The sequence below is a fragment of the Anneissia japonica genome, unplaced genomic scaffold, assembly GCF_011630105.1.
Source record: "Anneissia japonica isolate Jap-2015-1 unplaced genomic scaffold, ASM1163010v1 scaffold287799_len804019_cov200, whole genome shotgun sequence".
NCBI classification, from domain to species: Eukaryota; Metazoa; Echinodermata; class Crinoidea; order Comatulida; family Comatulidae; genus Anneissia; species Anneissia japonica.
The window spans coordinates 290167-306172 of NW_022716884.1; the positions used below are offsets into that span (position 1 = coordinate 290167).

General features: G+C 31.2%; 1 protein-coding gene across 1 annotated transcript in view; it reads right to left on the reverse strand.

The window, feature by feature from the left end:
• Positions 1 to 15894, reverse strand: part of LOC117110034 (fibropellin-1-like) — a 41509-nt gene extending 25615 nt beyond the window's left edge. The window contains exons 1-7 of the mRNA XM_033252600.1: positions 15870 to 15894; positions 15492 to 15720; positions 12981 to 13042; positions 4819 to 4938; positions 3799 to 3918; positions 1830 to 1940; positions 339 to 455 (exon numbers count right to left, since the gene is read on the reverse strand). Coding sequence (XP_033108491.1) covers positions 339 to 455; positions 1830 to 1940; positions 3799 to 3918; positions 4819 to 4938; positions 12981 to 13042; positions 15492 to 15720; positions 15870 to 15894 — 784 coding nt within the window. The remainder of the gene's footprint in view (positions 1 to 338; positions 456 to 1829; positions 1941 to 3798; positions 3919 to 4818; positions 4939 to 12980; positions 13043 to 15491; positions 15721 to 15869) is intronic.
• Positions 15895 to 16006: the final 112 nt, after the last annotated feature.

The window sequence follows — 16006 nt, forward strand, 5'->3', positions numbered from 1 at the left end:
TTAAGGCTTTCTGTGTACTAAAGTATACATTACTGCCACATTCTTATGCTAATTACTCAGTATAGGATTCAGTGACAGTATGCTGGTTTTGGGATAGCATGACATATATGGGCAAATGACAGATATATGTTACATCAAACTTGGAACTGAGGATAGAGCTTTAGGAAAGCTTTGCCAAGCATTTATTTAGTGGCTTTAAGGTTTATCCTATCATATGTCTAATAACGGTTTAATGTGTAACTTATTCTTACGATCTTGAAATACATGTTACCACACAAATAAACAGAGACAGTTCAGCACTGGATATCTTCGTTTTTTTTTTGGGTGTATATACTTACCAATTATTACATCACATTGTGAGCCTGACCTTCCATTTGGGCAAAAACATGTATAGTAGGTTCCTGACAACAGGCATATGCCCCCATTACATGGATTTGGACTACAAGGGTTTATGACTGAGGAGAGTGCATTAAGAAAAAAAAATAATAATAAAACAATTCTTAAGAGCAAAAGAAAAAGAAAATTTGTTTAAATAAAATAAAAATATATAATTCTTTAGATAATCTCTACTGAGCATTGTTAAGCTCTGTTCAGACTAGAGTATAAAATTTTCTTTGACAAAAAAACTGTTGTATGCCCATATATAGTAATGGTGTGCCTATATATATAGTCATGATGTGATGTCATCATGACCATATTTAGGCATGTCACATGTTTTTGGCAAAGAAAGTTTGATGTTCTTGACAGGGATTTAAAGAAAAAAGGTTACAGAGTAGAATAAAATGCTTTTCAAAATCACTTTAGCATGCATTGCATGATATACAATCATTATCATGCATTTGTTATTAATAATTCACATGCAATATAAAAAATATGCATTATATAAAGAGTTTGATTCAACAGCATTCATGTTTTCTATGCATTCAATACTATACATTCAACAGCAGAGAATGCATTCTGCAGTTGTGCAGACAATAATATACATTTAATAGTATACATGTAATAGTATGCATTTTAACATCACAGTATGCTTTCAATAGTATGTATTCATCAGTAGGCATTTAATAGCACAATATGCATGCTATAGTCATATGCATGCTATATTCATAGCATTAAATAGTATGCATTACATTCAATATTATGCATCATACTATAATTATTGCATGTAGTGTAATACTGTATCCATTAAATAGCATGCATTATCAATAATCTGCACTCTATATAATGCATTTTATAGTACTGTTTAAATAGCATGCATTCTATGTAATGAATGGAGTGTTCAATGGTAGGCACCAACAGCATTACATTCAATAAGTGCTTTAGCCCAAATCACTATAACAACTTTCTCAATAAACTCACCCTGTGATTCACAAGTATCTGATGTTGTCCCATCTGGACATAAGCACATATAGTGCGTACCAGAAGCTTGGCACTCCCCTGTGCCACATGGATTAGGAGTGCAAAGACTCCCAGCTAGGATTACAGTCCAAGTGAAAGATTATATTATTAATTTTTGTTTCAATGTAATTAAATTCTGTACTTATTTCCACTACATACAGACGCGGATTCGGTAAGGGTACGGGGGAAATGTGCCCCTCCCCCTTTTTCCACTAAATTTTTAATTTTCATTGCATATTAATGTTATGTAACTGAAATAAACCCTACTTACTTATCTATTCTGAAAATGCTGTGGCCCCCTTCCCCGTTTTTGATTCGCTCATGACATACATACCTTATCGACATTTCAACTGTACTTTACCAAAAACTGAAAAGCTAATTTAGATTTAATATGGGTTGTGTATGTATATAAGTTACTGTACATTACTTACCTATTTCACAGTTTGTCCCAGAATGGGAAGACGGACACTGGCATGTGTAGACAGTACCAAACTGGCTGCAAATCCCACCGTTGAGACATGGAGCAGAGCTGCAAGGTTGCACTAGTAATATAAAAAATAAAAACCCTTAAACTTAAAGATTTACTCTTAACAAAAAGCAAAAATAATCGGGAAAATTCAAGAAAGTAATTGAAGAGCTTAAAAGAACTAAGAAGTAACCAGAAAAAGATCATTTAGAGATACTTTACAACAAACAGTGGCATATCTAACAGTCTTGAAATGGGGAGGTTGATGGGGGTGAAGTTGCATCGGCAGGGGTCTTGGGTCAATAATAATAATAATAATAACATACAATCCTCATTTCCCTGTTAGTAATTTACCATACCCACCCCCCCCCCCCCCCCCCCCCCTCCCCATATAGAAAACAATACGACATAGGGCTTATCTTATTTATAATATAGGCCACACATGTTTGTTTGAAACTAAATATAAGCATTTTCATCATGGTTTTATTTATTACAAACATATTCTTTCGCCATCAATACACATTGAGGCCCTTCTTTTAGATTAAAACGATCTATCCTAATTTTTTCTTTCTTGAGTTTGGGGACTATTATGTGTTTAAATAACTTAAAAGGATAATATAGGCCACACACGTGTGTTTGAAACTAAATATAAGCATTTTCATCATGGTTTTATTTATTACAAACATATTCTTTCACCATCAATACACATTGAGGCCCTTCTTTTAGATTAAAACGATCTATCTTAATTTTTTCTTTCTTGAGTTTGGGGACTATTATGTGTTTAAATAACTTAAAAGGATAACCCTAAAAAACCCTAATAAATGTGCGCAAAGTGTGTAAAAAGTTTTTGTGCTTTTAATCCTAATTTCGTGGGAATTGATCAAAACTCCCTAAAATGTGCAATTTATAGAGGAAATTGGCCTACCGTAACAAGAAATGCACGAAATTTGAGGATTTTAGGCACTTTCAGAGGATGATAAGGGCATTTATCAAGGGGTTCGAAAAGATTTTCCAAAGATGGATAATTTCTCCTTGTCCCCCGGTGTTTTTAATTCTATTTTCTTTGGAATTGATCAAAAAATCTCTAAAATGTGCAATATTTAGAGGAAATTGGCCTACTCTGACAAGAAATGCCCGCGAAGCGCGTGAAATTTGAGGATTTTAGGCACTTTCAGGGGATGAAAAGGGCATGTATAAAGGGGTGGGAAAGATTTTCCAAAGATAGATATTTTCCCCTTGTTCCCCGGTGGTTAGCCTACGCCATCTGGCAGCTTAAATAAAAGGAGTTAAGTGGAGAAGAGGTTGTAGGGTGTTGTGAGTCTGGTCATTATGATATCTTCCTTTTTATTCTTGTCTTTATTTTTCTCTCCTCTTTTTCTTTACCTTTTTCCTTTCCTTTTCTCTTCCTCTTTCTGTTTCCCTCCCTCTCCCCTCCTTCTTTTCTCTTATTACCCAGCCCGGTACGACAGCTAGTTCAGCCTGGTAAAAACTGTTATGCCACTGGGGGGGGGGGGACAGGCTGGATAGTAAAGTGAGGGGATGCTAGTTTAGCCAAAAAAAGGTGATATGAGATGATTTTAACTACTTCAGAATTTTTTGCTCAGACATTCCTAATGGGAGGGCAATTTTTTGCTCAGACATTTCTAATGGGAGGGGGAGCGACTGGCTACAAGGCTGTCTCTTATACACATCTAGATGTGTATAAGAGAAGCCACTGACTATTAACAGCTGAGATGTGGCAGAGTGGTTAAGATGCTCCCCATTAAAAAGAAGTCCGATGGTTCAATCATGGCACAAATGAGAGGACTTTTTTTTACAACCAAATTATTCTCCACTTGCCCAGGATAAGACAGATGCCAGGGTTATTGGGCATCAGGGGTTAATTAGTTAAAATTCTAAAAAAAGAATAAAGAAAAAGAAAAGCAATATCTTACCTTGTGTTTGACAGTTTGTTCCAGTGTAAGATGAAGTACAAATACAGAAATATCCTGTATTGCTACTAGGGGAGCAAGTTCCACCATTCTGGCATGGTGGACTAGTGATGCAGATTGAGGCTGAAAGAAATAACAACATTTTCGTATAAAGTACATAGTAAAACACATATACTTCAACAAAAAAAAAGAGAGAACATTTTCTAGAATAAACTCACATGATGATGAGATAATAAAATAATATTATTATATTATATTTATATTGCGCCTCTTCCAATGAAATTGTTCAGAGGCGCATCAGAAAGAAATCATTAAAATATGCTAAAACTATAATTATTACACCAATTACAATTAAAATACAGAGAAAACAATTCAAATTCATAAAAAAAGCACATTTACAATTTTTGAATAAAATTTGTCAATAAAAATACATCAGACAAAAAACATTTCGGACATTTCATCACAACACTAAAAGTTAAATAAATAATAATTTAATAATTAAAGTGACAATTTACTAATTCAAAAATTGACAAATAAACATATTTTAAAATAAGCATATATATGGACTAAATTTTCCAGAATTAAATATGTGAGATCCAGCTCTTACAAAAATGGCCTATAGGATTCTTTTATAGCACATTCCACAGAAAAAATCCTCAATAGAATTTTTGAATATATATACATATATTAAATATATATACTAAAAACAGTTCCAAAGTACATCTGCGCAACATCAGTATGTTTATTTGTAAAACAAATAAAACTGTTAATGATAACATAATATAAATAACAATAACAATATCAAAATCATATTAATACTAATACTAATAACAACAACAATCAGATTTGAAATATCTAATTATGTTGAGAATCTAACACTCCAACAATCATTCTCTCAGAGTGACCCAAAAATTACATTTTGGTCCATCCCCCAGAAATGAATAGCAGTTGTGAAATGATGCTCAGTTATATAAGATATTGGAGAAACAGATATAATGTAACAGTATGTAGTCTAAAGAGAACCTGCTGTTTCGCAATGTGTTCCAGTGTATTCGGAAGAGCATAAACAAAAGTAGCCTGATGTAGTACTGCCAGTAAAGCATATACCATTGTTTAGGCAAGGAGAGGTACTACAGCCTGTAACTGTAAAAAAAAAAAAGAACATTTTAAATATTAAACCACATTTTATATATTATTTTTTTTAAGATGGAAACATAAGCTCAACATGTAGGCTCTGAAGATCTATCTTAATATTAAAGTTTATTATTCTAAATGTGTGTTAATAGATGGCCCATTGAATAGAGATCTGTATTTCTTCTAAACTTGTACTTTAAAAAATGGATGTTTCATTTAAAAATATGATGTAGTGCCACACTGGACAGATAGATAGAAAATAAATTATTGCATGGTACGTTTGTCTATACAAGTTTCCTTACTAAAGACCCCTCCAATTAAAGACCACCTCCAATTAAAGACCACTTCCAATTAAAGACCACCTCCAATTAAAGACCACTCTTCTGTGGTCCCAAATTAAGAAATGTCTTTTATCTTTATTAAGCATTATATAAGTCCAACATATTATGTTATTATTATGTGATTACCTGGCAGAATGTTGCGTGGCATAGAATGCAGTACAAAAAATTACACTCATCAAAAAGTGGAGAAGTTTTCATGTCAATGGCTATGTGTAATAACCTTTTTTTTATTTGTAAATATTAATAATACCAAAAATAATTATAATTACATGACATTAACAGTATTACTTACAATAACATTCAACAATAATAATAATAATAATAATACTGTAATAGTATACTAACATTATTCACAATAATAATTTCATAATCCCTTGTTAAGCCCTACCCAGGCTTTTAAATTTGATTTGACAAAAACATGTTACATGCCTAAATATGGTGACATCACATCATGACTATATATATAGGCATATCATGGCTATATATGGGCATAAAATACTACATTAATACTATATTATATTACATTATATTATATTAGGCATTATAAATTAAACTTCTATTTTGAATTTTCTTTATGTAAGTCAATTTAATACTTTTAAGACTTGTTATGAGGATTGTACGTTATTGTTATTATTATTATTATTATTATTATTATTATTATTATTATTATTATTATTATTATTATTATTATTATTATTGTTGTTATTATTATTATTATGTTGTAATGATTTTGTTTGTACTGTTCTTTGATTTTATTAAAGAGGGCCCCTGAATATCAGTTAACCTACTGGGCTAAACTGGAAGGGTTACCCTCTTTAAAGATGGTTGAAATAAAAATAAAATAAAAATAAAAAATAAAACAGAAATTTTTGTCGAAGAAAATTTAATAGTTTGGGCAGAGTATTATGAAGCAATTTTCTATGTCATACCACCATGGTGGTATTAACACCAACCTCCATACATGTGTGGGAGAGACTATGGTACTCTATGAACAAACAAAATATTATATTGAAGAAAAAAAATTATTACAAGAGTAGTAGCATGTTAACTTTAACACATACGATTCTCAAGTATCAGAGCTTTACCATTAAACATTTACAAAAATAGCTGTTTTTGAAAGAAAATGTGCAATAAAATTTTTAAATAGCAATAGACTTGATCCATGTACATGTAATGTGGCACAGTGCTACTCTTGGGGGAGTCAGTGGCAGTGCTAGTGGGGGACCTCTCAAGACCTCAAGTGGCATCTGAGAGGGTTCGATACTTGTCTTACAGAGGAAAAATAGCTACTCCCAACTGGGGGGTCAGGCCAGCTGGGGCTCTTTTGAATAAACTACTTAATTTAAATCAACACAGTAATCAATAATTAATCCTCTAAAACTCAAATTATTGTTTTTTTTTTCTTGAAAATTAAGTTGGAAGTTATTTTAAATCATTATTTTTAGGTATATTTATGAATGGGCCCCTAATAGCCCTGGGTAACAGTGCTTTGCACTGCCTGTAGCTACGCCACCAAAACTACTAATCTAGAGTACAAACTGTAGCTTAATACTTTCATTAGCATAAGAAGTGGAGCTTGCTAAATTTGATGGATAAGATCTATCAAGCAATATGCATTAGAAACTGTAGACAGTAGATGTGCAAATGATAAGGCTGTGTCATAAAATATAAACTATAGAAATATCAATTATATTACTATAAGAACTCCTAAATCTGATGATATAAATAGTAATAATATAATTGATAAAAAAAAAGTTGTTCCTAATAGAAAAGAGAAATTTCATTAGTCTGAAAAATCAGTGCTTTGCACTGCATGTAGCTACGACACTGAAACTACCAATCTAGAGTACAAATGTAGCTTAATACTTTCATTAGCATGAGAAGTGGAGCTTGCTTGATGGATATTATGCTAGAAAAAGTAGCTTTTCTATCAAGCAATATGCATTAGAAACTGTAGGCAGTAGTAGATGTGCAAATGACAAGGCTGTGTCATAAAATATAAACTATATAAATATCAATTATATAACTATAAAAAATCCTAAATCTAATGATATAAATACTGTAGTAATAATAATAATTGACAAAAAAAATTGTTCCTAATAGAAAAGAGAAATTTTATTAGTCTGAAAAATCTGAAGGGAAGAAGGGGAGGACTAAAGTAAATACATTGCATGAATAGATGCACGCTGGCATAGTTTTGATGAAAGTTTCAAGTATGTGTGAGGAAATTGCCAAGGGAGGGGGGACAAATGCCTCACCATGCTCCCATAGTGCAACCACTGCAGATTACAGGTATATAAGGAGGTTAAATACCAATGTACATTAAGGAGCCGCCTGTCTTCTGATGGGCTGTGAAAAGCTGATGATACTACGGTAGAGTCAATGAGTCTTTGCCTAGCAGATGGAAAAAAAAACTATCCTAAATAAAGGACGTACCCTCATTTTCATCTATTTCGCAGTTTTCACCTGAGTAGCCAGGTAAACAAACACATTGATAAATAGTCATGAAATCTATTACTGTACAGACACCACCGTTCCCACACTGACAAGGGTCAGACTCATTCTTTGCTGGAAAGAAATTATACCAAGAAAAGTAACAACAAAATATTTAGAAATTTCTAAGTTAAGAAAGTATCCTTATTATTTGTAGACTTAATGATTTATATTAAATTGTTTTGTACGGAGCGTTTTCCAAATACCGAAAGGTCCACTGATTAATCTCAGATAAGAAAGTATAATACTCCAAGTATTGAAATACACGCCACGCCAAGTATTGAAATACACGCCACGCCAAGTATTGAAATACACGCCACGTTGAATCCCAACACGATGGCGTGTATTTCAATACTTGGAGTATGTATTATACTTTCTAAATTGTTTTGTGTTAATAGTTTTATTAGCTTATGAAATTTCATTAAAATGTATTTAGAAGTTATTACAATTTAGAATTAACATCATCTTATTTCTAATTTTTATATATTAATACAAAAACTGTGAGTTTTTCAAGAATATATTTTAACTGTAGATGGTTAGAACATACTAACTGAAATGCTGGGATGTTACAATCCAAACGGTTCCTCTCAGAACCAAATTACCATAAATTGAGATATATAGCATAGGCCACATGGTGTACCAAAAACCTATAATTATTCATTAATGTCAATCGCCATGCAAAACTTCAAGACTTAAATATAAATTAGTTAGTTGAAGATGACATAGGCCTACCGTAACAAAGAATCAATACTGTATATTGAATTCAAACACAATGGAGTGTTTCTATTATTGTAGTGTGTTATAATACACTATTACACTTTTCTGGGTGTATACAACCTTGGCTTACTATAGAAAAAATATGCAGAAGTATCTTTCTTACTTACAATAGACCATGACAATGGATGAAAATTAAGTTTCATAATTTCTAAAGATTTAAATAAAGCTTTACATGGTTCAATGGACAAATCAACAGGTTAGCTATCCAAGTTCCAACAATGAAATTGACAAATTCCACAAAGTCATATAAAAAAATAAATAAATAAAAAGAGAAACTTCAAATAAGTATTTCCTGTCTGAAGTTTAAATGTTAAAGTATATGGCCAACATTACACTAAAAAATATAGGACTACTGTAATACTTTATATGTAATGGCTATTTTTTTAATAGAATAACTGGGGAATACATACTTCTGTAAAAGGAATGCCAATATGTGAGAAACATTTTTTTTCTTTGAGGACAAAGTACTATGTAGCAATTAACCCAGTTACTGAGGTTGAAATTAATACCATCTTTCTAATCATTATTTGAACAATAAACACTAAAGTACATTAATCTGAAAGGCAATATAATCTTTCTAGCAGTAGATGATTATATTTATACTTCCATAATCTTTCTAGCAGTAGATGATTATATTTATACATTTATGATAGAAATGCCAAATCCAGTTAATGGGGTTTAAGGTACAGTACTTAAAGACTATCATTCCAGAAAGCGAAAGAATCAATATGCATGACTGAATCACAGAATCACAATCAGAGTACGGTATTCAACAGTTTGGATAATAACAAAGATCAAACAATGCAAATATTTATAGTAAAGCTGAGGCATAGGTGTTCTATTATGTGGAAATATTTAGGATGTCATACGTCTACAAATAAAGGTTGAACAAGGAATGGGAGATATGAGGCATTATGAGTGTTATATATAACACCCTTAATTATAAAATTAAGGAAATGTATTCTTTTTTTCTGTACCACTGACTGCTAAGTGAAGAATACATACATCATTGTTGATGGTGACATAATTAATGTTGAAATATTGAATCCCAACATGGTGGCGTGCTTTTCAATACTTGGAGTATATATTATACTTTCGAATACATACATATTTTTAAAAATAAACAACCACTAGGCAGTTGTAATTATTATTATGAGCATTTCAGTGTCCCAAGTCTTGGGAAGACGAGAGTAGACCGAGTAACTGAGACACGAAGACACCCTTACCTTAGGGATGAAGCAAGTTATTGTAAGAGCTAGTCCACACATTAAGCGCTTTTAAACAGTTTCAGTATAAAGCAGTATATAAAATTTAACTATATTACATTATGCGAGACGTGTGAGTGTCCTGGAAATTATACAATCTCCCACAAAATTCATGCTGTTTGCATGTTTTTTACTATATTAACAATTGTCTCCCGGTCAGCAAAGGCAAGGTGCATCCTACCGTGTGCAGCAAAATAAAACATCAAGTTTACTGTTGTTCTACAATGAAGGTCTCATTACCTGATCTTTCCCAAATACGTTAACTGGGCAACATTTACCATTTCCAAATCTACCTCTAATTAAAAACCCCTTGGATTTAACACCACCTCCAATTAAAGATCTTTATTATTTTATTAGGCTGCTAAATACCATGGAAAAACCAGTACCAAAAATGGTCTTTAACTGGAGAAGACCTATATTTAAATGCAAATGATTTATTATTCTTATTAATATTATTGTAGTTGGTACTATTATTATCATAAATGTTGTTGGTATTATTCACTTCATTTCATTTATTTATTTATTCAGACAAATGCTTTGGGGCCTCAAAAGCAACAAAGTCACCATGACTAAAGTCTAGAGCCCTGGTACAAAAGCCTGGAGCCCCAGATACTTATTATTATCATCATCATCATCTTATTATTTATAATAATATCACTATCATTATTACTTTAACTAATATTTGGCTTACATTTCATATTATCATATTGAAGACAATACTGTGGACGAATTTGATGGAAACATTAGGTTATTCATGAATATATTAAGAGTGCTTATGTATATGTGGAGTGTAATCAATATGAAAACAAATCAATACAAATTCTTCATTATCAAAATGTTGTTGTACAGACCATCATTATATCAAATTGTATTCTGTCCTTTAGCAATTAAAAAAATGTTTGTTTAGTTTAAAAAAATTAAAAATACAACTGACGACATAATTGCATATTGTAAGATTGTTATTTATTTTGTATGCTCTTCTTTGTTTGAACACGCCCTCTGTTGTTGACATTAGCACAGATGTGTTTCGTACAATGAATACAGAGACAAGATGCCGCGATGTTAGTAGCTGCTGATATAACAAGGCTGTAAAGATTTCCACCAGCTATCATCATTATTTTAAAACATTTATTTACAACAAATTAAATGTAAAAGGTTCTTATTCCATAAACCACTATCTTCAAACACTAAATCTTAATAATTTCATATTTAATACAGGCACAACCTGGAGAGATTTTGGAGAATATGGATTTTATCATATTAGGATATCTAGAAAAATGGTTGGACTTTAATAATTTAATGTATTTATATTTGTAGGGTGTATTTTGAAATTTCCTTAATTCAAATTAGAGAAAAATAATAAATATCAAAATAACAGTGGGGATATTGTGATGATAATGTTTAAAATATTAAGGATATTTATCGACTTGCAAAATCAGCCTTATATATTGTTATTTAAATTAATTTCTACATATACAGTAAATATTGATCTGATTTCTCCCTTGCTGAGAATAAGCTTAAAAATTTCAGACTCAGCCTGTATTAAAGTTTAGAATAGTAACTGGTGATTAAAATGTCTTCTATCCAACTTGGTTCAATTTTTAGATCTTCTTTCAAAATAAACAAAACATTTGTGTAAATGCAAATTAGTGTGTGCGGTACATGTAAGCACTTAGTTAATTTAGAACTGAAGTATTATAATGTAATTTTTTACAACATTATTGAGTTAATTTTATGTTTTACTTCCCTTCATATTGAAATTAACAATCAAACTACATAACTAAATATATATAAGTACAACTGTATAGTAACAAAAATACAGTAAATGGAAGCCTCATTGTTACAGCACAGGACTATAGGGTTTATGTAAATTTTAGGGGTTTTTTTTAAATTGTAATTCTTATTTTCGTAGACTACTGTATTGAAAACAAGCAAGATGGGTTTTAAAAACGATGAAGAAATGTATTAACTGTAAATGTCCTTAATAGCAAGCAAGGAAAAGAATTTGCTCTCCCATCGAAGAATAGAACACACTTGTATTATTTGTAATATATATATGTTAGTAGTACAGTAATTAGCTTCACATGTAATTATGAATGAATGAGATGTTTAGTAATTATTTTACACAAATAATTAGCATATGAAAAAGAAGTGTTAGTTTGGAGACTTTAATTAAAACTAGAATTTTAATAACATCTACAGTATGGCCTGATATGTATTGTGATAGGGGATTCACAGTTGCTGGTGCTAAGCTTAGAAACAGCTTGCTTATTTCATCTTTCCATCAATAGTTTACTTTAACCCATATTTTAGCTTTTATTTAATATTTTAAACTTTATATTGACTTGGCATGATAATATCATTTCTATTTATAACACTTAAAGGACATTAAAATGATATGTTAATTGTGTATATAACCCATATTTTAGCTATGTTTTAAAATTGTTATTGACTTGGCATGATAATATTATTTCTATTTATAACATTCAAAAGACATTTAAATGATATGTCAATTGTGTATACACATTATGAAAGAAAAGAAACGTAAGAAGTATCTTCAGCAGGGCTAGAAAAAGCATAAAATCCCACGACCAGCGGTCGGAGGCATTGGTCTTCAACCCGGAGGCATTGACCTTTAACCCAGAGAAATTTTATAATTTTCTTTTTATACATCACAATGTAATGCATAAATAAATTTAATATTTTTACTTGCTCCAAACCACTAAATGTACTACTGTTTTGCTATAATAGTGTAAAGATAACATTTGGTTCTGGAGGAATTTGATCAAGATAACTTTCATGGTTGGAAGCACAACAATATTTTTTCCAGGCCTGATCTTCAGTGAATTTCTTAAGATTACAATATCATTAAAAACATCTGACATCATATGTTTCATGTTTACTAATCAGTGTCAGAACGAATGTCAGTGGCCGATTCAGAGGGGGAAAATGGGCCCTCACCACACTCTGCCCCACTTCTCTTGAAGCCCCACTGCCTGTAGCAGAATTAAAATATTCAATTTTTAAAATCCATATTCTGACACTACCCTTGCAAACCCTGGCCTAAAACCTGTGACTGGAGCTTTGTTCACTCCACCTGCCATTTTCCACCCCCACCCCCCACCCCCAGCAGAAACACCTTGGATTTGCCTGGATCTGTCCATGTATGACTTACCTGAGATAACAGGTGATAAGACCTTAACCCAGTAAGTATCAAGATCCTGTACAAAAGTTGCCCTGTAAAACAAAATATCACAATTACAATAATAATAGTAAAATAAACAAATTAGTTGGTACAGTAAGGGGCCATCCATATGCTTTGTGGGAGGAGGGAGAAAGGGGGTTGAAAATGTAGGCAGAAGTACTCTTTTATGAAAGATAAAATGATGATCCAAATATCTTTCAGAGGGAGTGAGTGGGGTCAAACAAAAGAGTATATTTTGTACTCTTGTGAAAATGATGAAAATTATAGATGACCCCTAAATAAATGTAATCGTGAGATCTTCAATTCAAAATCACAAACATGTTGACTGTTTTGTAACATACAACAACATTTATAAAGCAAGGCTTTTAATATACCTTGTTTTGCGAACTTTTTTTTAAAAGATTGTCAGAGAAGGGCGGGAAATAAATGAAAAATACAATTTTGTCTTCTCATTTAGCAAAATGATTTTGCCAAAAATCATCTAGGCAGAGGAGAAAATAAAAACATAATTTTATTAATGAATGTAGTAATGAGATTGATAATTTATATATTTAAGAAATATATATACAGGTATCTTATATTTGGAGATTTCACTATCACTATCACACACATTATCACTATCTTCCACTGTTACTATTAATAATATCACTGTCCCTATCACTATTATTAATATCAATATCACTAGCACTATCACTAGCACTATGGTATTATTATCACTATTACCACAATTACATTTATCATATTTTCAGTACTTTTATCACATGTCACCTCAGTTATTGAATGGCTGAATAATTTCATATCTCACATGGATATGGATACATGAACATTTCAATAATATTGTAAATATTTATAAAGAAATTCTGCATGTACTATTAAAAATACAAGAAAATTGGTAAAATGAATATAATCAACCTTGTGTCGGAAACTCCATTCATTGAAATAAAAGTCAATACAGTTGCTATGGCAACACTCTAACAATGTGAGCCAAGTAATATGTCTTTGGTGATTAATTGAATTTTTTATGTTAAACTTGCATTACAATTTTAAAGCTCAGTCTACACTATCAAATTGTCTTTGACAAAAAACTGTCATACTGTATGACCATATATGGTCATGATGTACCCATATATAGTCATGATCTACCTATATATGATCATGATGTGATGTCATCATAACCTTATTTAGGCATGAGAATGGTAATGTCAATCTGATTATACAAAAATATAGAAAATATATAGATACTGTTATTTTTATATAGTGCATAATTGAGAAATCAGTAAAGTACAAAAGTATATCTGAACGAGTTACTAGACCACACATCAAGCACAATGACCTTCTGGTTAGATCAGGGCTGGGCATAAAAATGGGTCGCAGGGCCGAAGTGAATTTTTGATTTAACACTGAGAGTGGCCCCCAGCTTTGATGTTTCCAGTGTGCTTCCTAAAAAATTTATGCACTGCATTGATACCACTTTATGCTCAGATTTAACATTACTTTTTACAGATGCATAGTTACCAACCTGAGAGATTTGAAATGTGTGAGTGACTACACCATATGGCTGGGGAGGGGGGTATGGGTCCAGAGGCGGAACCCCTAATTTCTAATGCTAATAATATTCATTAATTTTTTATTTCAAACACAAACAAGAATTCACAGCAAGGTATTCCAATAAAATATAATCAATACAATCAAGATTAATTAAAAAATGTACAATTCAAGGAAAGTAGCACTTAAAACATCAAAATATCATGCATGTAGGCCTATATATTTATTTATATTTTATTTTTATTATTATTATTATTATTATTTTTTTTTTTTTTTAATTATTATTATTATTTTGACCACAAAGAAATAAAAATGCTGTGTCTAATAGAATGCTTGTTTTATTATTATTATTATTATTATTATTATTATTATTATTATTTATAAATTATACTAAAATTATTATTTATATTATCATTATTTAGGAAGTCCACATTTGCTTCAGCTTTCATTAGTTTCTTTAGAAGTTTCTCAAACCTTCTACAATCATTTTGCTCACATCACTATGTTGACTCAAATCTTGAATAATATAGCCATACGACCGAAGAGAAATCAAAATTATAACATAACATAGTGATGTGAGCAAAAATGATTGTAGAAGGTTTGAGAAACTTCTAAAGAAACTAATGAAAGCTGAACCAAATCTGAACTTCCTAAACAATTGTAAACTGTTCAGCATTTTTCCCAAGTTCATTATCATTATTATTATTATTTTGGATTATATATTGTTTTATTATTATTATTATTATTATTTATAAATTATACTAAAATTATTATTTATATTATCAATATTGATAAACAAAATGTTTACAGTAATTTAGTAAATTATGTTACAAGAATAGAAAAATGTTTTATAATCAATAATAAATGTATTAATATTTAGATTTAAGGCATAGAATAAACAATACTAATCTTTCAATTTAGCATGTGTCTACTTACACAAACTGGATATCTTCGTTTCCTGTGCTAGGAGCCACCCAAACAAATGAAACAGTTGCTTTAAGATCACTGTTTGAATGTGTAATAGAATCACCAGGAGCTGAGCATTGGAGGAATTTAAATCCAATTGGCGGGGTCTGCCATGTCCCAACTGGAGTTGTATTCCCATTTGTTCGCCTGGCTTGTAACAGAATTCCTTTGAATTGTACTGGTGAAGCTGATATTGTAACTAAAAGAAAACATAAGGACATAATATTAAACCTATATTAATTATATAGTCATATCCAATAACGATTTTTTAGGGCCACAAATGTGAACAAGACAGACTTGAAATTTCTTTGAATCTTAGACCAACTATAATTGTTCCCTGAATCTCACCCTTCTTGATTTTCTCAGATCGCATATTCTCCAATCAATATTATATTATCAAGATGGACAGATTCAATATTTTTTCTTTTGTTATCAGTGGCGTATCCAAAAGGGGGGGGGGGGCGCACGCCCCCCCCCCCCCCCCC